Source organism: Chelonoidis abingdonii, chromosome 22 (genome assembly GCF_003597395.2).
Source record: "Chelonoidis abingdonii isolate Lonesome George chromosome 22, CheloAbing_2.0, whole genome shotgun sequence".
NCBI classification, from domain to species: domain Eukaryota; kingdom Metazoa; phylum Chordata; order Testudines; family Testudinidae; genus Chelonoidis; species Chelonoidis abingdonii.
Window position 1 is genome coordinate 23,587,422 of NC_133790.1, and position 25,355 is coordinate 23,612,776.

At 41.1% G+C, this 25,355-nt stretch overlaps 1 protein-coding gene across 10 annotated transcripts in view; it reads left to right on the plus strand.

The window, feature by feature from the left end:
• CIT (citron rho-interacting serine/threonine kinase) overlaps window positions 1-25,355 on the plus strand; it is a 98,601-nt gene that overhangs the window by 11,637 nt on the left and 61,609 nt on the right. For 7 of the 10 annotated variants that reach the window (XM_032782078.2, XM_032782079.2, XM_032782080.2 and 4 more), the window contains exons 8-13: window positions 1,870-2,073; window positions 2,518-2,671; window positions 12,835-13,015; window positions 22,397-22,502; window positions 23,352-23,495; window positions 25,016-25,135. In XM_032782078.2, coding sequence (XP_032637969.1) covers window positions 1,870-2,073; window positions 2,518-2,671; window positions 12,835-13,015; window positions 22,397-22,502; window positions 23,352-23,495; window positions 25,016-25,135 — 909 coding nt within the window. Of the gene's footprint in view, window positions 1-1,869; window positions 2,074-2,517; window positions 2,672-9,963; window positions 10,073-12,730; window positions 13,016-15,118; window positions 15,154-22,396; window positions 22,503-23,351; window positions 23,496-25,015; window positions 25,136-25,355 lie in introns of those variants that run through there. The other 3 variants (XM_032782083.2, XM_075059957.1, XM_075059958.1) reach the window with 3 other exon arrangements.

Genomic DNA, 25,355 nt, shown 5'->3' on the forward strand with positions numbered 1-25,355 from the left:
GCAGTCAAAAAAGCAAACAGAATGTTCGGAATCATTAAGAAAGGGATAGATGATAAGACAGAAAATATCATATTGCCCCTATATAAATCCATAGTATGCCCATGTCTTTAATACTGCATGCAAATGTGGTCTCCCCATTCAAAAAAAGATATATTGGAACTGGAAAATGTTCAGAAAAGGGCAACAAAAATGATTAGAGGTATGGAACAGCTGCCATATGAGGAGAGATTAATAGGACTGAGACTTTTCAGCTTGGAAAAGAGACGACTAAGGGGGGGATATGATAGAGGTTTATAAAATTGTGACTGGTGTGGAAAAAGTAAATAAAGTGTTGTTCACTCCTCATAACACAGTAACTAGGGGGTCACCAAATGAAATTACTAGGTAGCAGATTTAAAACATATAAAACGAAGTATTTTTTCACACAACGCACAGTCAACCTGTGGAACTCCTTGCCAGAGGATGTTGTGAGGGCCAAGACTATAACAGGGTTCAAAAAAGAACTAGATAAGTTCATGGAGGATAGGTCCATCAATGGCTATTAGCCAGGATGGATAGGGATGGTGTCTTTGGCTTCTGTTTGCCAGAAGTTGGGAATGGGTGATGGGATGGATAACTTGATGGTTATCTGTTCTGTTCGTTCCCTCGGGGGCACCTGGCATTGGCCACTGTCGGAGGACAGGATACTGGGCTCGATGGACCTTTGGTCTGATCCAGTATGGTTGTTCTTATGTACTTATAAGTCTTGCGGAATCAGGGCTAAATGTATTCAAAGTGTGCAGGAAGGTGGCATATCTTGAACTCTGTTGATACTCCTGTTTTAAAAGTAGTCATATTGCAGTATTCTGGGGTTAGATTCTGAACACATTGCTTTCTAAGTGAATAAAACCTTATTTAGGTTTAGTTTTTTTTCCAAGCTGTTTCTAAATTTAAAATCCTGTGTAGATTTTAAAAAGTGAGAATTTGAAATTAAAATATTTAGAAGCTATATTTATAAATAAAATATACATTTCTTGTCTAGAGCCTGCTTTTGTTGTGTATATTTGGAATTTATATAAAGAGCCTTTCTTTATCGTAATCTTCTCTTGTATACTGTACTTTTGTATCTTCCAAATCTTGCTTTTATCAGAGCCCCCGTACCTTCTGATTACCTTTCACGTTCACTCTTTTCTCCTTTTTCTCATGTCTTCTATTTCTTCAACCTCCTGACTATTGCGTTGCTCTCCTCTGCTGTTTTGTTTCATTTTTATGCCAGTAGCAGTGTGAAAATGACTGTAATTCTGATTCCTGAAGAACCTGTTTAGAGCACTTCAGAGACCATGATTCCAGTAAATTTTAGTATGGAATAGTAGGGGAGAATGATGGATGAAGTGTAGGGCCAGGAAGTCATGCTGAGAAATGTTGATCCCTAAATTTCACTTGTGTATGAGAATTTAGCTATACACTCCCAATAATGTCAGTGAAAGTTGCATCGCTGGGCTTTACATACCACTTAAAACATCAGAGGTTAGTGCACGTGATACCTCATGCTCTTTAGAATGCAACATTCTAAGTCTTGGTTACTTCAGTTGTATGTGGTTTGTAGAAACAATTAGCTCTTTTAATCTATGTTAACTCACTCCATGTGGTGAATTGTTTTATCAGAAGTTATTAATTTTCAGTTTCCCCAACACTGTAACTAACTCTATATTAATTATCTTGCTCTCTGATTCTTTTATGGGAAAGCTCCTACTTATAAATTTACTTGTAAACAGTGGTGTAAAACCAGATGCCTCTGTTCTTTATAAGCATGATGAAAAATTAATTTCAGTGACAGGAAAATAATTGAGGGCAAAACTGTAACTTCACATGCAATGTCTTTATTTCCAGGTGAATGCCAGGCTGCCTGTTGGCACCCCAGACTACATGGCACCAGAGATGCTAACTGTTTTGAATGGGGATGGTAAAGCTTCACATGGCCCAGAGTGCGATTGGTGGTCTTTGGGAATCATTGCTTATGATATGATTTATGGAAAATCTCCATTCACTGAAGGGACCTCAACAAAAACCTTTAATAACATCATGAACTTCCAGGTAGAGAGGCCTTTCCTATATTTCAAGATAAAGAAGGCTAGAACTAAAAATTCCTTTTTTCTACAGCTGGAAAAAGGAGGTTCTAGATGTCTGTTATTTTGTCACATTCTAAGTTCTATGAAACATGTATTGAAAATGTTTCCCATATTCTCCTTCAATGTATGTCAATCATTTGACTATCTCAGGTTACTTCACTAATTATTATAAGAATTGTCTCTGCAATTCATCAGTTAACAAAGATTTCTCTGTGTCATGCTGTAGTATTGATAAGATCTTCTTTGATGCACTGTGAAATTGTCACAAGGTATCTATTAGCAAAATACTTTCATTCCCATCTTGAACCTTAAAGTTTTTGGCATATCTCAGGTTTATGAAGATTTGAACTTAACAACTTCAGATTCTGTTTTCCAAATGAGCAAAGAAATATTTTTATTTCAAATGCAGAGGTTCTTGAAGTTCCCAGAAGATGTGAAAGTCAGTAATGAATTTCTTGATCTGGTCCAGAGTCTGCTATGTGGGCCAAAGGAGAGGCTAGATTATGAGGGTCTCTGCTGCCATCCATTCTTCTCTAAAATTGACTGGAATAACATCCGTAATAGTAAGCAGAACAATATTTTATATTAAAAATAGGTCCTTGATAACATGTGGGTATGAGTAAAATGAGTATTTGCTGAGTGTTTGAACTGATTAATCATTTAAAAAAAGAAGCAGTACTGCATTATGACAGCATAAATGTTTTGAGGAATGATTTATTTATTATGTTTTATGGCTAGGATGTGTTAATATACTGTATGTTATAACCTCACAGGTGAAAATTTAAGTAAAGAATGATATAAAATACAAATGTATTCTTGCAACTCTTCCCCACTCCAGTCTACCGACATCTTTATTTTGTTTTTGTCTTGTAGTTTATTAATCTTCTCTCCTCTTGCCACCTCGTGATTCAATTTGTTATATATGAATCACGCTCCTTTTACCTTCTGTTTGTAGTGACCTATGTCAGGGATGCTATCGGAATGGAGTTTATGCTACTAGAAACTGAAGTAGAACAGGGATTCCCAAACTTTTTCATAGTGTGGATCACATCTAAATAAAGATTTTCTTGTGGGCATGCCTGTTCACAGTTGTGCAGTCTACCTTCTCCCCTGGTGATAGAAAAAACACCTGTGTGGCAAATACTTTTCCTTGTAAACAATCCCTGTAATATTCGGAAAATAATGCAATTTAGCTGCTGGAAATACTGAGGCGCCAACACCGCATGCGAAGCCAAGTACTTCATTCACCAGTGGTCCTTGAACTTCTGATTTTTAGAATATTATTCAGTTATTTAAACTGTGAAATCCTTGGGGCAAGGACCATGTCTTCCTTACATTTGGTACAGAGCTAAACAGATTGGCTACTCTGATTATTAAGCGCCATGAGAATAGTCTAGATTCTATGATTACTGTTAGGCTGAGACTGCCAGCCTCAGATGACTATTTGTCCTCTTACTTTGGGGATTCTCGGGTTGAATATTGACTCTCTTCTTCTTTTCAGTTTCAAGAATCTTAAACTTTTAGAACAGCTATTCTATCAAAACTGTTGGTTGTTACCTTTATAATATCACTGAGTTTTGATTGAGAAGTTTCTTCTTATTTCAGCATGTCTGGTGCAGATTTCAGCTCACGCTTCATCTTTCTCTTGAGCCGTCTCTACTAGTTCACCAGTTTTTGTTCTCGAGGTTCCTATATTGATTGAGTTTAGACCTTAATCTTTTCAAAGGTACTTTGGATGCTGTGGAAAATGGTGAATTGGAATCCATTCCAGTGCCACCTTGGCAATCTGCTTGTCTGGCATTCTGGAAACTGCCCAATTTAGTTGGTGTTGCCATGCCACTTCACAGGAGAACAATGAGGCTGACTGACTATTCAATTGTTAAGCATTCTTGGGGTTCTTTTGAATGTCCAAATAGCCATGCAAGCAAAAAGGAAAAATCCAACCCCTCAAAACGTCCAAACCTATTTCCATCTGTAGCTGGACAGAAAATTGTGCCCTAGTCTGTTACATACAGACCTCGCCATGGTGAGATCAATACAGTTGTGATCTATAGGCTAAATTATTATGACTCATGTAGGAATGAAGCCATACCCCATGAAAAAGCTGTAATTGGTACAAAACACAGCAGTACTTCTGCTTTCAGCAACAGATTGAATACATCACCCTGGTGCTTTGCTCTGTGTACTTGTTCTAAGTTTGTCCTGGTCAGTGTCTGTCTTACTATTCAGAGCTGTCAGGAGTTAGCTTCCAGAAAGATTACTGCTCTCTCCATCAGCTTGACTTCTCATGACAGCTATGTTCAACTGGAGCAATGAAACTGTCAACCAGTAGTGGGATACTTTTGAGGGCAGGAAGTGGAACTTTCACAGGAGCTAGACATAGCCGATGGAGCTCGCTCCCATGAGCTGTTGATCATGAACCTAACCACTTTCAGAATAAAATGTAAAACTTATTACTTTGACATGTCTTTCGCTAAATAAGTTCTATATGCACGCGCACACACAGATACTCACCTATAAAACAATCATATTGTTTCTCTTTCAGGATGAGAAGGAAGAAAATGATAGTGTGTTACTTCCTAAGTTTTTGGGAGGTACTGTTGTAACTGGGGCTATTTAAGCTCCTAGATTATCAGCCTAACTCTACCCTTTTCAGCTTAGAATTTGTGCTGTTAATACTGACAAAAACATCCTTTAATTTTTTGTTGTTATGGGAACTTATAAACCAATTATTGGATTTGCATTTAAACCGTATCGTCTCTTCCCCTGAGATTGTCACTTCTATAAAGCTTCCAACCTCCATGGGTTCAGGCAGCTGGAATCTGAAGTCGGCTACTAAATGTAGAAGTAGAATGCAACTCTATGTAAGCCCCCAGGTCAGCCAGCTGAACCTGCTCCAGTAGGTGTTTGAAAAAGCTTTTCGTTGTTAGTGCTGTCCTTGCCCTATATTTATTTACTTTTGCTGTTTACTGAAGTTTATTATTACAGAACATTGACTTCCTAAAGACTGCATGTTGATTTACTTGACATAATGTACTGCAAAAGGTTTGGATTGTATATTTAGTATTTTACATAGAGTAAAAATTATATTGGTAGCCAGAATAATTATACTTATCTGTCAGTTAAATAATAATCAGGGTTTAGACTGGAAAATTCAGAACATTGCTCTTTAAAGTATATAAAAGAATACAGAATAAGAGAGACGAAGGACACTGGTATTATGTGGTGCTTGCTTACTGGCCAGAAGATTGCGAGCTATCCAATAAGCTTTTCATAACTGTAAAAGCAGCAAAGAATCCTGTGGCACCTTATAGACTAACAGACATTTTGGAGCATGAGCTTTCGTGGGTGAATATTGTGACAAAGTTCCTCCTCTACCTTGGTGGGTCCTGCGCTTCTTGGCAGATTTGCTTACCTCAGTGATCTCCCCCACAGTCTGGCTCAACTCCTCCTGTGTCTGATCAGGAGTTGGGAGGTTTGGGGGGAAGCTGGGCCTGCCCTCTACGCCGGGTTCCAGCCCAGGGCCCTATGGATTTGCAACTGTCTATAGTGCCTCTTGTAACAGGTGTGTGACAGCTACACCTCCCTGGGCTACTTCCCCAAGGCCTCCTCCAAACACCTTCTTTATCCTCATCACAGGCCTTCCTCCTACCGGTGTCTAGATAACGTTGTATGCCTTTAGCTCCAGCGGCACCAGTCTCAGTCCTATGTGTTCTCTTGCTCCCAGCTCCCCACAAGCACCTTCCTCTTCCTCTGGCTCCTCCTCATCTGAGCGGAGAGAGCTCATTTTTTTAAAGACCACGGTGCCGCCTGATTAGCCTGCTTGATTGGCCTGCAGGTGTCTAACAGCCTGTCTGCCTAATTGGTTCTTAGGCAAGTCTGACTACTCTGAGTGCAGACCCTGCTCTGGTTCACTCAGAGGACAAGAAAACTACTGCTACCCAGTGACAGTTATCTGATTGCTTTACTTCCCTACCAGACTCCTGTACCCCACTGGCCTGGGTCGTCACATACCGTCCACCTTCGATGCAGGTATATGGAAGTGAGGATTTTCCAGGGGCAGGTATATATACGCAGGCAAGACTAGGGAATAATGAGGTATTTAAATCGCGGAGGAGGGGCCCGTTCTAGCAGTTGCAGGTGCTGCTAGAACCAGGGCTCATCCTCCCTGAATTAAACTAACTCATTATCTCTATGCTTTGCTTGCGTTATATATACCTGCCACCTGGAAAATTTCCACTAACGATGCATCTGACGAATGGGAGTCCATATTACTCTGAAGCTTTTTTGTTATCACTCTTGCGTCCAAAAAAAGTCTCGATGTTAGTTCCGGTATTAGGAAACGCATATATAGAGCTTTTAAAAAGCCTTGCATCAGGACCGGTTCTTTGTAGTGTCTGGCTTTTGTGGTACAGTATCCAGACTAACACAGCTACCCCTCTGATATTCATAACTGTAATTTCATGGTTTTTTAAAGTCAGTAAATTACATTAGCCATTTAATTTGAATCTAAAATTACAAACTTAATCTCATGAAGTACAGTTGAGAAGTGGTCATGAGGATTTTTACCTTAATCTAAATACAAAACACATAGGGCAAGGACAGTATTTCCTTTGGGGATTGTCCTGTAGTTGCTCTTTGTCAAAGTCCAAAGGAGAATGGCAGCAGTCATAGTAGTAACTAGCAGCGCAGCAACTAACAGAAGGTCTTAAAGGGCAGGGCAGAATATTGACCTGTATGAAATTAATCCAAAAGTATCTGAGAGGAAAGGAAGGAACTTTACATCTTGGTGCAAAGGAAGGTGTTTGATAGAGAGCTGGACACCGCGTCTAAAGAAATGGCTTCATTAAAAAAAGTAAAATCGACTGTATTTATTCTTCCCAATCTGTGATGCCTGAGGTAGTGTCATAAGAGAGGAGAGATCCAAGTGAACCTATTGGTGCTGAAGCATTTGTTCTTCTCTGACCTGGTCTGAAGAATGATCTCATGGCTTTGAGAAGATCACTCCTCTTGTTAATCGCAATGGACAATGTAGCCAAATACATAGTGATATTTTTCCCCCATTATTGCTCTTTCATACAGCAAGTCAAATGTTTTGGCTGCATACCCCTCTTAGCAGAGAACGGGAAATAGTGTTCATATTAGAGGATTCTGTAAGGGTTGGAGTAGTATTTGAATATGGGAAATTGAAAAGCAAAGGAAACTGAAGCAATTGCTTGGGATTTTCAGAAGTACCCTCCTGATGACAGATGATAGTTTAATAAGCAGGATAAAATGTTTAAGATTAGCAAGCAGAAAGTGAGTTGTAGAAAAGGTTAGTGGACAGGAGGAAACAGAACCAGGGAGAATATGGCAGAGAGAGGAAATGTGAAAAATACTTGAAAAGACACATCTTCCTGTTTCTATTTGCATGGAGTTTGTATTATATTAAGGTATTTATGTAATGTAATTTTTTTGAGAAATGGGGTCTCAGGAACCATTTACCAGTATAAGTGACTCCAGGTCATGCATTCTTACAATATGATAGTCTACTCTGCAAGACTTACATTGTGGGAATGTTTCCCACAAATTAAATCTGGATAACTGAATGTCAGGAACTTGTCAAACTTGTAAGGCTTTTAAAGTTCACTTTAGATATTCCAGAATTGAGATCATCTCATTTTTGAGCTCTTGTATCTCCCAAATGCCTTATTGACAACTTTCCAGAAAAAACTGATCATTGTCCTAAAATATTTTAATTTTTTTAGGTTGGATGAAGTTACAAGAGGGTCAAAAAAGGGCCAGTTTCTGCTTTCATCGGGAGAGATTATCCTGTCTGTTTAAACAGTTGAGAAAAGAGAGGTTCTTAAATTTAATACTTGGGCAGAAATGAACTGTGATTGAGATCTGAATTCTTCCCCTATATGTGGGCTCTGCACACTAGTTCATGCTGCCAGGCATACAACCCGACATGGTTTGTAACTGCAGTTGTGTACACAGATGTGTCCTCCAGAAAAATGGTGTCTCTTAGAGGCAATTTCACAAGGGTCCATAAGAATTTAGCTCATGGAATGCCTGCTTGCTGTCTGCATCCCTTTTCTGCATGGTCTTCCAGAAAGAAGATGGCTTTTTCACATCTGAAAGCAGACAGACCTTGCTGAAATGTTTCTAGTATGTTTTTAGTATTTATCATCTGCTGTACTGATGAGGGAGAAAAAACTTGTGTGTGAATATTTTAGAATGGGCTTAAGGAAAAATTAGGGCTTTTTGCCATCTACTGTAGACTCTTGTATCTTATAAATTTACTCACTTTTTTGGCACATGGCATGTAGTTCTCAAATTACTTATTTGCATTGTTTTTATTTTATATGGTGATAACTTACATTTTGTATTTTTTTCACTAAGATATTGTTGATCTTCAGTAATAAAAAATACATGGTTTGTTTTTTCTTTTTATTAATCGCCAGTTTGGTAGGCAGTAACTGAAGCCAACACAAATTTGGAGGGACACTGCTGTTAACTGAAATAAGAATATATCTTGGGAAGATAATTGCCTTCAAACAATGGAAAGGATTCTAAAGTAGCATCTTGTATAGTTAGTGAATATTATTTATAGCTGGGATAGGTCTATTGTGTATTATAACCTTTTGTAGTTAGGCGTTTCTAGATCAAATATTCTTAAAGATATAATTCAGAGCTGATGCTGTCCTTTGGGTTTTCCATAAATATTACTGAAAGCTCAAGATACTAATGCTCAATCTACTTGCCATTGGAAAGGCAATATACATTTTTTACACCGGGAAGAACAGATTATATCCTAGAACAAGACAAGATACATTTCTGTTCTGTAGTTCCTCCAAATCCCCTAGTCCAGTAAGGTCTGTCTTTGACCTAGAAGAGGGGAATCGCAGGGAAATGCAGTATCCAATCTCTAAAGTTACATGGAAATAATTTGAAATGATGGAGTTGATTGTATTATGCCTTGAACTAGCATAAATACACATATTAACACAGTTCAAAACCTGTTTTTCATTTAGTGTAATCATAAAGATGGGGATAAACTGAGTAATTACTGCAGTGCTATTTTTTTAAATTTATCAGCATATGACACCCCCTTACCTCCAGAAGTCATTCTTTAGAACAAGTGGATGAGGGTTATATACTTCCTCCATAAGAGGGGTATCTGAGTAAGCAATTGATTCTTACGTAATGTGCAGTTCTCTAGAAGGCATTTAAATAATGACCGCATGTGCTGTTTACTTGCAACATATTACAGGCAGAAAATGATCCATGTGTCAATTAGTTTTTATAAGATTAAAGTTTCAGGATTAGAATATCCTGTTTGTAGCATAGTTTTGTTTCTTTTTGAATAAACCTGGAGAGGGAAAAAATGTGAATCTCCTGAACAAATCTTTAGTTTTGCCAGATACAATGGCATGTATTTGCTATTCAGTTCCCAGAGTCTTACTATGACCTCTTTTAAGCATTCTTTTTTTAAAGAAGCACTTGAGAATAGCCTCAATATGAACACACTTACACCTTTGTATTTGCTAGTCTTCATCTTGTTATTTTGAGGATACCATAATTATAGAGGAATGAGAATTCTTTGGTTTTAAACAAGAAATAATTGGCCAGTTCTGGTTACCCAAGGACCCTTTCATAGACATGCATTTAAACCTTGTTAACCAACCAAATTGCTCCCTTTTCTCAGCCTGTTATATAAGCTGCACCAATTATTTTACAGGCAGTTTCAAGAGACAAGCAGGGGAATGCCTTAATCTCAGGAATAAAGGAATCTAAAGACATTACCAAGTAATTATCAAAAGCAGCCAAGCAAAGTGGATCTAGCATATCTCTTCCCAAGTGTGTCCCTTCTCCCTCCTGTGAGTCTCTTCTCATCCAAAGTGGTCTGAAACCTACCTCTGAAAAAATTCATTTTCCCCTTTCAGTCACTGTCAGCATTTCTGATCCACTTGCAGCCAGAGGTGTGTTTACTGACTTTCTTTTTTTCCTTGCCATTGTTTCTTGATAGTAATATGGTAACAAGGTTAGAAAGAAGAGCTTCTCAACTGTGTTAGGTTGGTAATAGCTCTTCTCACATGAATGCCTCTTCAGGAGATGCAAAGCAGAGGGCAAATTCAGGTTTCTTCCCTTTCAGCTAGCTTTCTCTGTGTCTCTCTCCTTTTGTGCAGAGCTTTTATTAAACATCAGAAGAAATTGCAGTAGAAAATGTAATATTAAAATTAGCTTTCTCTTTCTAAAAGTCCTCTTTACTTTCCATCTTTAGCTTTCTTCAACCATACGAAGATGTTGCTTTTGGTTATCGTGATGTATCTTGTTCCTCCTTGCTTCTGTTGTTCTTCCATTGAGTGCTGTTTATCTTTTATCTCTTTACTTATTTTAAGCATATTTAAATTAGCTCTACCACTGTAGTCTGAGTGGGGACTTTTAGAAGACACTTGTTAATGGTGAGAGGAAAGTTTCTTGCCTTTTAATTGTAGTTGCCTGAGAATGGTTCCTCTGTAGATTCCCACTACTTTCTGATGAAAGGTGAGATTCAGTCTCTCTTTATTTCTAGCTTGAACAAATCTGTTAAATATTAAATGATACGGTCTTATATAGAGTTATAATATATACCTTCCTTTTCTGTTAAGGTAAGTTTTTGGCTACTCTTGCAAGAGGGGTTCTAGACTTTACCATATCAACTAGATAGTCTTCTCCTTCCTATATTGCTCTGTCTCATCAGTCCAATCTCTCTTTAAATCTTAGATGGGGGCAGGGGGAATAAACCAGTTAAAGGTGCCCATAGGCCTTTTCATTCTGGATGCTGAAAATAAAATGTATTACCTATATTTCTTCCTTTTACTACTTTAATTCTTTACTTTGCAAAGCATTTTGGGATGGCATTTGTATGAAAAATTGTTATAGCTAATGAAGTTGTATTGTAATCTTTTGCTCCTGTGATTGTGTGAGTGAGAGCGCTAGACAGAAGAGCTATAACTGGATGTCATATTAAGAGAATTCAGTCTGTAATACAGATTCCATCCTATTAAACATTTGAAATTTTTTTAAACAATGAAGTATCAGAACCTATTTGTTTGATATTGACAAAGATGATTTGAAGGCTGTCCTGTTTGAGAGGTAATATAATTTCCTTATTAAGGCATATTTTTATCTTTGAGTTTTTCATTCATCCTACTCCAATGTTCTTAAAACTATGGTATGTGAGCAGTATCTTCCCAGCTTGGTGGACCTTCCTTTCTGTTCGCTATTTGGAAGCTGTGTCAGCATGGCTCCCTGGAGAGCCACTAATAGAGCATGCATGTATTGTTGCAATTTACTGATTTAAACAGGCAGATTTTTGCTTGTGAATGCTGGTCTAGTGGTAGCTTGATGTTGGTCTGCTGTTAGCTTATACACAAATTAGCGTAGAAAATTAAGAGTTAAAAATTGAGCTGTGAAAGGATTTGGCAACCTAGAGGGAGCTAGCAAGCTCCAGCAGTGACTCATTCTGCTTGTGTCAGTCAGATAAGCATCAGCATCTGTCACGAATGCAGGCAGGTAGGGTTAAACTTAGAGCATGCACAGAGTGAGGAGCAGGGAGCCTGCACTGCAGGGGCTGTAATGTTTGTTCCCGGTTCTTCAATTCTCATCAGCCCTTCAGCTACAGGAAATCTATACTGGATCCATGGTAACGGTTTTAGCACACAACACTTCCATCAGTTTGTAACAATGGGCTGTGTTCTAGCTGTGGACTGAAGAGCTGTCTGCTTCATAGAGCAAAAAAGAGTTTAGTAGATTTGCAGGGAGTGAAGACCTGAATGATGAAATTAAAAAAAAAAAAAAATCTTGGGAGGAAACATGCTTTTATGAGGTAGGAATTGCACAGCAAGCTTTTACATTCATTCTTTTCACACATGCAGCCAATTCAGCAGGGACCTGGGATGATGCACATCATTTGAAAGAACTTATCCTTTTGTTTTGTTGTGTTAATTAAACTGCAGCAAATATTAGAAGATGGGCTGAAATTAAACAACTGGTTAACAAGTTAAGATATTTTGATTTAAAAATTAGAGTAAGAAATAGATTATAATTCCTGCCATTGATACCTCTATTCAGATTGTATTGGAGCCAGACTGCAGTGGTGTCCCACCAAGAGTTCCAAATCCTAAGCAAGCTGTCATGGGGAAGCAAATCTTTATTGCTTTTTCTCCCTTCTCCAAGAGCTATTTGGGTTTAATAGCTGCAGCATGTTGAAATCTTCCAGGAACAAGATATGTTTACTGATGGTAACAAGAACCAGAAATCTGGACTGAGGAGGCTGCAGGTAGAGGTGATAGGCAGAAATTAGTCCTTAGCTGGCTAGCAAGGTAGCTGACTCTATTCTCATGAAGTAATTTACTCCACTGATTCGGTGGCTTAGAGACATCTTTGTTTTTCTAGAAAAATCAGGAAGAAATAACCTGTAAATATGAGACCAAAGCTTTTCTTAGCCTGGTGCCTTTGACTCAAAGTACCAGTTTAACCAGCATGGGAGACACTGTGCCTGCAGAATGGTAGCCATGTTGGTAGCTGAAGGGTTAATCTCTTGTTGCTGTAATACGATTTGAGAGCAGCAGCTCAGTCTGCTTGTGTTAGCAAGATTAAAAGCAGGAGCTGCAGTGCCATTGCAAGCATTGAATGAATGGGACCGTTGCAGAGCAAACTGTAGCTGAAATTTGTCTTTTCTCCTTGTTTTTTCCAACAGTTCCTCCCCCCTTCGTTCCTACCCTCAGGTCTGATGATGACATCTCAAATTTTGATGAACCAGAGAAGAATTCGCGGGTTTTATCCTCTCCGCGGCAGTTGAACCCTGCCGGCTTCTCGGGTGAAGATTTGCCGTTTGTGGGGTTTTCCTTCATCAGGGCTCTGGGGATCCTCAGATCTGAGTAAGTGGGAATTACTGTCTAAGTGAACAGGATCAGTACAAGAAAATCAGAGCTTGTACTGGGGAGGGGATGGGGGAGGGGGAAAGCTGCTTTTAACTGGCCTGCGCTCTGCTTTAGGGAAGCTGGCAGCTTTAGGCTCTATCTGTTGCTGCTGTGATTTTGTATATTTAATATTGTTCTCTGGTTTTGTGTGGAAAATAAGGCTGGTTCTGAAACTGACATTGCTAAAATTATGATTTGGTTACTTTGCATTAGTTGTGTTTGCTGTTCCCTGGAGAGGAGTGGGCAGTTTAATTTCTGTTTTTTTGGGTCTCTGGAAGAAAGAAAATCCTATGGAGTTCAGAGGCTGAAGTGGGGGTATGTTCTGTTAGGTCAGAAATGCAGAGACTGGTTGTCACAAAACTAGGGGTGGGTGTGAGGCTGAATCAGTGATTCACAGAGATGGAGAGCCACTATTCCAGAAGTGTGTGTTGATGGGTCAGTGAACCAGAGGTAGAGCTTCACTGAGCTGGCAGTGTGTACTGCTCGGTCAAGTTAAACACTGAGACTAGGTGTTGCTGTATTTTGGATGTAGTATGGGGTCAGAGAGCCACAGGCAGTGCAGGGAGGGGGTGAGGAACTGAGATCCATAAAAAGTGGTCTTCATTTGGGAAGGAATTAGGATTTCAGAGAGAGAACTGAGATAGGAAAAGGAAGAATGTAAATGGCATGGTGTAAACCTCTTTGAACTGGTGAGTCCTTGGTTCCTGGTGTTAGAGCTAATGAGAAAAGCATTAGTGCAGCACATCAAATTGAGGAATCCTTATTCCAGTACCAGAAGGCGACTCAGAAATGCAATTCCTTTAGCTGACTTCTTGACTCAACATGCTAAGATACTATCTTTTAGTTTCAACCGTTTTCTTTCATCACTGAGTTAATCCCCATCAGGGACTTGAACCAGGTTTCATGTCTCTGTCATATTGGCTGTAATAGTTGCTTTTGGTGCTGAGTAAGTTGCTCGAGAGAGAAGTGTGGAACCAAATTTTGTGGTATTCTTGGCTGTTGCCCATATTTTGAGTCAAGGTTATATGATGTATAGGTTGGTGTTCAGAAGGGGAGACTCTGACTGTCTTTAGTGACTGTCCCTCCTCACAGGTGTTGCCTTCATGGTCGGGAGGGAGGAGGAGGATATAATAATGGTTAAAAGATGAGATGTTGGCTTTTAGTGAGATGTCAGTGGAAGTCAGATGTCAGTTGGTAAATGTCAACTGTGGATAGTTGGGGTTAAAATCTACCTTTGAATTATAAGTGAAATGACTTATGGTGTCATCCTACTCCCTAGTGGACTCTTCTCCACATAAAACCAGAATGCCATTTGAGTAACTGTCAGTAGAGGCTCAGAACTTGATCTTGGTGTATTGCTAGAACTCTGTATGTATTGTGATCCTGGTACTAGAAGTGTGGAGAGGGTTTATGGTTAAGTCTCCGGTCCACTGGCATATCTGTGTGATATTGGTAAAAGGCTGATCATATAAGGGTGTTGCAGGTTGATATAGGTGTGCATTGTCGAAGCTATGTTGGGACTGATTAGTGGGAGGTGGTGCATATAACAGTTAAGGATCACTGTTGAAGTTTTGTTTGGGTTCTAGTAGTAGAATAGTGAGGATACAGCAAAAGAGAGTCAAGATTAATATGCATTGGAGGAATTATGGGTAAAGTTGTGTAGAACTGCCTAATGCAGCCTATTCTCCTGTATGTTGATGCACAGAATTGGTCATATATTAGGTTTCTTTGGAAGAAAGGGATTATGAGAAGATTCTGCTTATATTATAGGCTGAACTTTATATTAGAACTAGATTTTCATAAACTCATTCCTGGATTTACCTTTAGGAGTAAAGAACTGCATTTTGTTTTGAGGAGCAGCTGCTAAATTTTGCAAGGAATCAAGGGAGATTGGGATACATCAGTATTTAAACTTTTGTGTTGAACTAGTGCAGTGGCTAGTGATCTCCTCAATCCCACTGCTAGGTTGGGGAATGAGGAAGATTTCTTTATAATTTATAAAGTGTCCACTGTGTGCTAGGTACTTTATTGAACAAATAAGACACATTACCTGCCCTGGGAAGCAGGAGGCAGTGAATGAGAACAACAAACAGAGGGTAAGGCTTAAAGAATCATTTGTGTACTTTACTAGTAGTAAGTGGGGCCCTTTCTCTAACAAGTGTGAGTTACTAACTCATCAGTGCAGAATTTAAACTGTCATTTAAAAATGAGTTATAATTCTTATGGTTGCTAAGTGATGCTGGGCTGGTTTCCTGTGTTAGCAGACTGATAGCTCTAGTACCTTTCTTGCTGCCCACAGTTTTGTGCAGCAACAGCAGTAGATTGTAGTTAAGAAGGTCCCTGTTACTTTCACTATATCTGGGATGTATCAGGTTAGGTATTTCCAATAGACATAGGGAAGTATTAATGCCATTGTACAAGGCACTTGTAAGACCTCATCTGAAATACTGTGTACTGATCTGGTCACTCATGTTCGAGACGGATGAATTCAGATTGGAATGGGTACATAGAAGGACTGCTACGATGGTTAAGAGAATGGAGAGCTGGTCTTACCGGTGGAAACTAAAAGAGCTGGGCTTGTTTACACTAGCAAAATGAAGGCCGAGAGGGGATATGTTTGCTCTCTGTAAATACATTTGGGAGGTAAATGCCAGGCAGGGAGTAGAGCTATTTAAGCTGAAGGACACAAGAACAAACGTGTATAAACCCAACATGGATAAATTTAGGCTGGCAATTTAGAAGAAAGTTTCTAAACATCAGAGGAGAGATTCTGGCACACCTCTCCAATAGGAATACCTAGTTCATAAATTTATCATGCTCCATATTAGACTAGGATTATATGCAATAGTAGGGACTGGGTTTGATGACCCAGGAGGTCCCTTCCAGTCCTATGTTCCAGTCAGAATCTAGTGGGCTGTAGCCAAACTGTCAAGCATCATGTTACTTTCACATTGCTGCCGCTGGTTGGCAAAGCCTTGAGGAGCAACAGCGCAGATATGCACTTGCATGATTCATGGGTAAGGAGGACTCCCAAAAAAGGATGGAATAGGGGGTAGTGCAGACTTCTCTTCATTCTCTTTTGCCCCAACTCTTACCCTCCTTAAGCCAATAAGAGACTGGAGAAGTGTGAAGAGGACTGGTTCTTCAAATTTATCAGACACTTACTAGCTAGAAGTAAGGCTGATACAAAATGAGGAATTCTCATGTTTGGTGCAGGTAAGCATCTTCTAAGCATCTTCCCCCTCCCCAGCAACTGAGGTTGGGAGAGGGGCTGACCTTATTACCAGTATGTTATCCCAGACTTTGCTGGTGAGGATTTCTTCTTCTTTTATTTTTCATATTGACCTCTCTGGCTGGTAAGTTTAATCTAACAGCTGGTAGGTTTCTGTTCCAGCCCTTGGAAAGGGAGAAAAGAGGAAAGGGAGAACAAGATTTCAGTAATAATCTGCTGTTTCAGTTCATTGCATTCACATCTTGATGGTATCATTGTTTGGTTTTTGCTGTGTTTTAGGATGCAGGAGGCATTTGAGAGGGAACAGAAAATGGAAAGGCTGGAGGAGTGGAAGGGTAGAGATGGAAATGAAGTTAGAGAATAGAGCATGAGTAAGGATATGATTTGGTCACGGATTCTGTGACTTTAATTGATTTCCCTGACTACTTCAACTTCAGCTTCAGCCCCGTGCATGGCAGGACTTGGGCTTCTGTGATGTATTGTTTATTTCCTGTCTCCTGTCCGTGAGTTTTACTAAAAATACCTGTGACACAATCTTAGCCTTAACCATGAGGCATGCGAAGGCAGAGTATGGATGTGTGCAGGGGCCAGGATTAGGAGAGATGGTACCAGCAGCTATGAGACGGAAGAGGCAAAGGTGAGTTGGAGGCTTATGAGATTGGGATAAAAAGATGAAGTAAGAAGATAGGAACATATGTAAAGATACAGTGCATGATAGAGGATGGGCTGTGAACTTGCCATTCCCTTTTGGTTAACCGCTAGCTTTTTCTGTAGCGATTCTTACTTGAAAAGATTAGGACAGGAGGAGCCCTCTGATATCCAGCACTTGTGCACCATTCCCTACAGTCCTTCTGGGAGAGGCTCTGGCTCTATCCATAAATTACTAGGTAATCAGCATTAAGCCAATTCATTTAAATGATAACTCAAGGAGGTAATTTTCCTCTTGAAAATAGATTAGCACAGCTAGTGTGGTTAGCGTTTTCTGTTGTAGATTTGACCAAGACTTGAGCTTTTTTATATTCCTCTTCATTCCTGTGTTTTATTTACATAAGTCGATTCCCTTTTGTTCTTGTTAATTTCTTCACACCTTAGAGGAAATTGCAGACACTGTTGTGCTGAGATAAGTGACTCTTAGTTTAATGCAGTGGTTCCCAAACTTGTTCTGCTGCTTGTGCAGGGAAAGCCCCTGGCAGTCCAGGCTGGTTTATTTACCTGCTGCATCCACAGGTTTGGCTGATCGAGGCTCCCGCTGGCTGCGGTTCGCTGCTCCAGGCCAATGGGAGCTCCTGGAAGCGGTGGCCAGTACGTCTCTTGGCCCGCGCCGCTTCTAGCAGTTCCTATTAGCCTGGGAACATGATGTGGCAAGTACGCAAACCAGCCCGGCCCACCAGGGGCTTTCCCTGCACAAGTGACGGAACAAGTTTGGGAACCCCTGGTTTAATGGTTAATTTAATTAAATATTCTGAAATGGTACCAGTTGAGTGATATGTTTGCATGGTAGCTTTTGCTGTCAGATTGAATGTGTTTAACTTCTGAAATAACTCTGAATGAGGGGGTATGTAACAATGACACTACAGCACACATCTCACATCTTGTCATAAAATCCTTTTGGGAGTTTGGATCTCCGTGATAAGGCTTCTGTTAGATTTTAAGCATCCCATTTCTCTTGATTACTCTCTCTCCTCTTGAGACTTGAAAAGGTGGTAGGGGTACTTATGAAGCAGTCTTAGTAGAGTTTGCATGAAAGGAGGAGTTAGCTGAAGTGGACATGCCAAACTCTTATGTGTGCCTAATGCAAATCCAGTATATGGAGACCAGCTTGCTTTGGGGTTGAGATGTACTGATTTTCATAGTAATAAAAAATTGCCATGTTTAGTGCACACATTTTTTTAAGGGATCTTTTTTATTTTGAATGGGAGGGATGGATTGCAGTGTATTTTTTCCCAAACCCCACACATCACACCTAAGAAACAGCTATCTCTAGAGCCAGTTAATGACACTCCAAACTTTGGCTGAGGATCATTTAAGAGTAGCAATACACCCCACTCCATCACCCTACTCCATCGCTGTGTGGTGTGCTTTCTCCCTGGGTCCCATACTGTTGTTCCCCATGTTGCAGTGCAGCTAGATGGTTTAGTTGGCTCTCCAGGCAAAATGTTTGAATTGCAAAATGGTGTGTACAATATTATGAGCATGCTCCTTAAAAAAACAAAAAACGCACACCGGGATGAAACAGGAACTTTTATAATGAACTAGGGGTGCAAGTGTCCTCTTTCCTGTCAGAACTAGCTAGAATCTGCTGAGCAGTGCCTGTGGTATGAGCAGAAAACTAAAGGGCGATGATGAATGCTGTGGAACTATGATTATTTTTAAAAAATGGCTTTTGCTGAGATAATTTAGAGATCTCGAAAGTTAACATTTTAATATAAAAAACTTGTCAATTATCGTTACACATTTGCAGTTATTTTTATATTTATAAGAATTACATTTTGAAGCAGATTTCTTTGCATCTTTTTTAGTTAATGTGATCTTTTAATTTTTATTTCTAGGACTGTTTTTTCTCACCTATCCATTTTTAGCCTTGTTTGTACGCCTGTCTGTGATGGGATTTATCAAGTATTTTTCTCTGATGGCTGCTTGCTCTCTGGAGGAGTCTAGTGATGTTTTGATATATTGACTTTTAAAAATGATAATCTAGGGGATAGGGTTGATTAGACCAAGTTAATCAATTTGAGTGTTTAACCAGTGCATTCAATTTTAAGATTTATTCTTCTAATAAATCCTCATTATATCTTGGCATTTGATATGTGGGTTTCATTCTTCTAATAGGCTTGTGTGACGAGGGGAGCCGGGGCTCAACCCTCCCTGTGGAGGAGGGGAGCCACACCGGCCTCGTCCCACTCTCGCTGGGTCTTGTCCCTCGGGTCCGTGGTCCACCGTCCGGGCGTTCGGTCCCTGTGGAGCGGACTGGGACACAGCAAAGTCAGTAGGGCCCCCGCCTTGAATACAGGCGGGCACCACACGAACGGTCCGCTACACTCTGGCCCCTTTGGGAGCATGACCAGCAAAATAATGTTCCGAATAGTGCGCCCGGCCTTGGTCGGCTCGGGGGCACCAAACACAGTAACAATCGGTTCCGGCCCTGTGGGGCAGGGCAGAGCAAGTAACAGAGTTAATAGGGGCCCAGCCCTTGGTTCGGCGGCGGGCAACCAACACAGTAACAACAGGCTCCGCCCTTGGGGCAGCAGGCAGAGCAGTAACAGAGTCAATAGGGGCCCAAGCCCTTGGTTTGGGGCGGGGCACCAAACACAGCTACAATTGGCTCCGGCCCTCTGGCGGCAGGGCAGTAGCAGTAACAAAGTCAATGGGGGCCTACGCCTTGGATTCGGGCGGCGGCACCAAACACCAGTACAATAGGCCCATGGCCCTTTGGGCAGAGAGAGCTGTAACGGGGGGTCACACTGGCCTCGTCAGGTGAGGCCGAGGGGGGATTCTGCCACCCGGTTTACGCTGAGGTCGGCAGGGGGAACGCAGGCCCACCCACTCCTCTGCGTTCCAGCCCTGAGGGCCCTTTGGTAGCGGCTGCCGGCACGCTAGTGGCATGTCAGTGGGGTCCGAACCGAAACACACTGACAGAGTGATCAGTGGGTCCTAACCGATACACACATAGATCATTGGCTCGGTGGCCTTCTGCTGCGCTGACTGTAGTCAGCCGCCCCCCCGCGCTACTCTTCCATTCCCCTTCGCCTACCTACCTGGTCCGCAGCGTACATCCACCCTCATGGGCTCCTCCCAGTCCGGGCTAGGTACAGATCCAGGATGCCACTACTGTTTATCTGCCGGTATGCGGGGCCACGGTCTGGTTCCGACTCGGTTCCTCCGGCGTAGTTGCGCGGCTCGGGGCCAGTTTGGTAGTTCCAGCAGTCTCACGGGTCGTGGTTGCTGCGGGTCGGTTCCGGCAAGGCCTGATACCTGTCCCGGAGCTCGGCAGCCTCCCAGCGACGAGGGTCGGCCGGCACGTCTGCTCTGGCCGGCAGCTGAGCTCCAACTGAAGGCCGGCACCCGGCTTTTATACTTCCGGGTTGCCGCCTGACCCTTTTGAGGGGTGGGGCTTCCGCCCGGAAGTTCCACCCTGGGGGAAGATGGACGGGGCTCAACCCTCCTGTGGAGGAGGGGAGCCACACCGCCTCGCTACAGCTTGTTTCTTAGTTTTTTAAAAAAAAAATGATTTTGTTATATTAGATATTTCTATGCAGGTTGGGAATGGTGGGCTCTGCTATACTTAGGTTAATATCAAGATTGCATTCCAAATGGCTTTAGAAGGTGGCACTCATTAAAATCTGTTGTTCCACACATGCTGCTGCAGCACAGTTTTTTATAAAGTCCATTTCTTTTCATGTGTGTGACTAATACCCTCTGTGTGTATTTGGACTTGGGAGTACATTTTCTCAGAAAATGGTGGTGGTAAAATCAAACTTTCCTTGGTGTAAGAAGAGACAATGCTGCTGTGTGTGGGTGTGTAGTTATGTGCAAAGGGCTGCTCGAAGCTCATTTCTCTCCATAGGGATAACTGGCTGCATACCAAAGCTGTGGCCAGTAGAAGCTGGCAAGCAATGTGTGGGCAGACTGCATGTTCTTTTATTAGCACCTTCATTGTACTTTTAAAATCTCAACTTACAATGAGCTCTAGGCTTCTTCTGTTAAAACTGGTTTCCTCATTAACTACTGAACTACCTAGTTGGAATCACATTTTGCTACAGGGAACTGTTTCTGTCGAATGTGATTTTGTTTTTTATTTTTTTTGTATAATTTGAGATCATATTTAAGCAGATAATAGTTAAAACATCTGGTTTAAGAGTATAAAACACTAACATATGCTCCAAATCACAAATAGTCACTTCTAATGCTTTTCTAGAATCAGTTTAAGCCATGGGTTCTCAAACTTTTTTTTGCTGGGACCTCCTTTGTAAATATTTCAGGTTTTGATGACTGCCCCCCAAAAAGTGATGAGACCTCCCCCCCCCCCATGCCACCATTACTTCTGCACTGCTGCTGGCAGAGGCACTGCCTTCACAGCTGGGTGCCTGACTCTGAAGGCAGTGCTGTCGCCAGGAGCAGTGCAGAAGTAAAGGTGACATAGTATGGTATTGCCCCCTTTACTACTTCACTTCTGCTGGCGGCAGCAATGCCTTCAGAACTGGGTGCCCAGCCAATAGCCACCACTTTCCGGCTGCCCAACTCTGAAAGCAGTGCAGAAGTAAAGGTGGCAATACCATGATTTCCCCTATAATAGGCTTGCAACCCCCTTTGGGGTCGAAACTCCCTGTTTGAGAAGTGCTGGTTTAAACCAACATGAATAGTTAACTTTATGGGGAGTAAAGAGCCCAATCAGAGAGAGTGCTAAGAAAATGTAAATGTGTTCCTCAATTTCCTGCAGTCAAATTTCAATGAATGCTACAGTTAAGCAGATTTTTCTCAGGAGACACAGCTTATTGGTGGAACTTTGAGATCTAGAAATGTGGCTAATCGTGTCCGTGTGGATGAAATAGAGAAGGAGTGTACAGAGCTGGACTGGGAATGTTTCAGTAAAATCCTGGGATAGCAGAGAACAAGTTAACAAGCAGGTGCTTCAGCTCACTGTGCTTCAGAGTTTGACACCTTTGAGTTTTCAGTTGCTTTTCTAGGACTGTCTGCTTTTGTTTTTGAAACCTGTTTAACAGTAACAAAATATAACAGGCAATGAATTTTCAGCAAATTTTTTAACTTCTTGAGTGGTTAAAACCAATTTGACATTTGGCTTTGTAACACCTGCAAGGAGCATCTAGAAATGCGTTCCATGTCACCTTGTTTGATGTTATGAATTCAAAACTTACTGTGTAAATGAAAGTACTAATCTTGTAACCAGCAGAGGAGCTGAGGTGGTGGTTACTAATGACATGCAATGTTGATTGACTTAACCTAGTAGCTATTACACTATAAAGTTTGCCTCATCTTTCCGCCTAGTTTAGCCCAGGATAATCACCCAATGATCTGAGCAAAGTTGTTTAAGTGGAGAGTCCTGTACCGTTTTGCCGATATTTATGTATTATTTGGCTTTGTTCTTCTAGGTCTGTTGTCCTGGGGTTGGACTCTCCAGCAAAGATCAGCTCCATGGAAAAGAAACTCCTTCTAAAGAGCAAAGAGCTGCAGGACACCCAGGACAAGTGTCACAAGGTATTTATTTATGTGAGTGGCCTTCCTCATTGCTCCAGGAATCTACAACCAATGTATGCCAAGGGATCTGTCAGATGCTGCTGATCGTCCAGATCTATGGTGGGCAAAGTTCTTTTCCTTCAGTGAAATGGCTTCCTGATCAGTACGGAAGAAGATGAATTTAGGCCATGCCGTTGCTGTAGATATGTTAAACGTAACAAGAGGAGGCTCTGGATTTTAAACAGCCCTTTTCTCACCATGACACAAATGACTGCTTCTTCCAGCGTGCAGCATTTACTTCTCATCGGTTGCAGAGTTGCATTTCTGTTCTGAGTGATACAAAGTCTCTCTTCCTAGTCCTTCAGCTTCTACTTGTGTAACTGTTGCCATTTCATTGATCATGGTGAACATCTTTTAACAGTTGCTGTTTCTTAGTAAAGAGAACTCATTGGAGTCTAGAAAAACTCATGTGTTTGAGACTTTTATGAGAGTGCAGTTATTTGTCTCCCTGTCTTGTGCTGGATTTGACCATTTATTCCTGCAAGGAGATGGGGGAGACCCATCCTCTGGTCCAACATGGATTTGGGATAAAGCTAAAGTGACCCATCTCTGCAAAACCAGAGATGACTGAAGAATGACTGAATATGAACAAGCAGCTTGAATGAATGGGGTGACTTAGACTAACTACCTCTCCTTGTGAAGAACTGTGCATTCCCAGGAGCAGAGACAATGGTATTGGAATTTAAACAGCATTTGGAGAATTGTAACTAGGAGTCTCTTAGAGACTGAAATTCATCACATGTGGTGCGTTGTAATTAGCAACTGACAGAGCTTTGGGAATGCTTTTTAACCTTTCAATGTTTGTTGCAGATGGAGCAGGAAATGACACGATTGCACCGGAGGGTGTCAGAGGTGGAGGCTGTACTTAGCCAAAAGGAGGTGGAACTGAAAGCCTCTGAGACCCAGCGATCCCTCCTGGAGCAGGACCTGGCAACCTACATCACAGAATGCAGTGTGAGCCTTTATCCTAGTCCTTTTCCCTCTGCAGGTGCAATTTCTGATAGTCTTTAGCTTTCTGTTCCATGATGGTCTCAGTGGTGCATATACAGTAAAGAAAGAAGATAATGTGGAAGAGGAATGGTTGTCTATTGAAATCGGAGCAGTAAATTGTTTGAAGAGTATTGAAGGCCTGGTAGATACGGGTTTGTTCAAACTTTATTCCTTGGCCTATGTGCTTACAACATCATTCAGTAGTAATGGTAAAGGAGCTAAAACCGGTGTCTTGCTCACAGTGAACTACACTCTGGTTCTCTTCTTGTCCTAGTAGCAATGCTGTACCGCTTTTGGGTTCTGATCTTGATAGACTTCAGAATGAAAGCAAGGTGGGGCCTATTCAATACTTAAAGAAAAACCTCAAAGATTGACAACAAGAGTTTCAGGACATGGTGGTGTTGACTCAATAATGTGACATTCTGAGTTTGTACTGCTCCAATTCCCCAGCGTAGTGATAGCAATGTGTCTGTGGCAAGTGCTGTTTTTCAGATAGGATATAAAAATGAGGCCCTTAAAGATATGTATTTAAGATCCTTTGTCATTTTTACAGTAGTAGGGATGTCTGCCCTGTTGTCTTGGCAAAATTCCAATGAGGATGTTTACACTCTGCTTACTTAAATAGTGCTTATATTTTCAATTGGATTTGGTGTTTTGCTGTCCTCCTTCCCCTCTCTCACCAACACCTAAAACTCTCTCTATGTAACATGCCAAGACAACACTCTATCAGTGACTGCTTTTCAGTGGAGTGTGAAGCATTTCCTATAGAGTGTAACTTCATTTATCTAAATAGAATGGGGAACATGAATTTATCTGGATAAATGGGAGGCTTTCAATGCAATAATGCACAGCAGGAGGTGCATCTGAAGCTGGGTTGAACCATCTGGATATACTATTTTCTGTTGTATAAACAACATTAAAAAGTTTTGGATCATTCTGAATGAAAAATGATATCCTCGTTAAGTAGGTGACAGGAGCATTTGTCTAAGTTGAAGTTTGTAAGCAAAAGTTTTGCCTAAATCTTGAAACAGTAGTGCTGCCCCTTTCTCTTTAAAGTTTAAAAAAAGGTAAAGGACATAACTGAGTTCAACAGTGGGGAGAAAAATAGCAAGTCATGGTATGAATATAGCATCAGCTAAGTGCCAGTGCTAGAGATGTGAATAGATAGTGCTGAACGATGGATAATTAATGTCGCTAAGAAGTCTCACTCAGTGTGTGTGTTCGTTGACTCCACACATGGTCTACAAGAGTAGGGTTTGAACTAACATCTCTGTGCAATAGATGGTATTTGTAGATGTGTTGCTTTTCTCTGGCGGGAAAAATTGAAGTTCAGTAGCAGTGAATTTGCAAGTTTCTGTAATTGGTGTCTTAGTTTATGTTGTCTCACACTACTTGAGGAGAAGCTTTGTGTTCCTTTAACTGAGGATATTTCTTACAGAGTAGCGTGTAAAGGGTCTGTGCATTGAACATTTTGCTTTCTGCAGAGCTTAAAGCGAAGCCTGGAACAGGCACGGATGGAGGTGTCTCAGGAGGATGATAAGGCGCTACAACTTCTTCATGATATCAGAGAGCAGAGCCGAAAACTGCAGGAGATCAAAGAACAGGTACAACTGCTTCTTGGGAGCAGAAGAGCTGACAGTAGAACTCACTGCTTGTATTACCTGGTTGTGATGCCAGGAATTTGTTTTATATTGGTGGGATGCCAAGGCTGTGTGTGTGTGTGTGTGTGTGTGTCTGAGGGATGGGAAGCAGGAGGGAAGAGTTCCTTGAATAAAGTAACTAAGAACAAAGTTGGACATGTGTGTGTGTTTGCAAACGAGCATG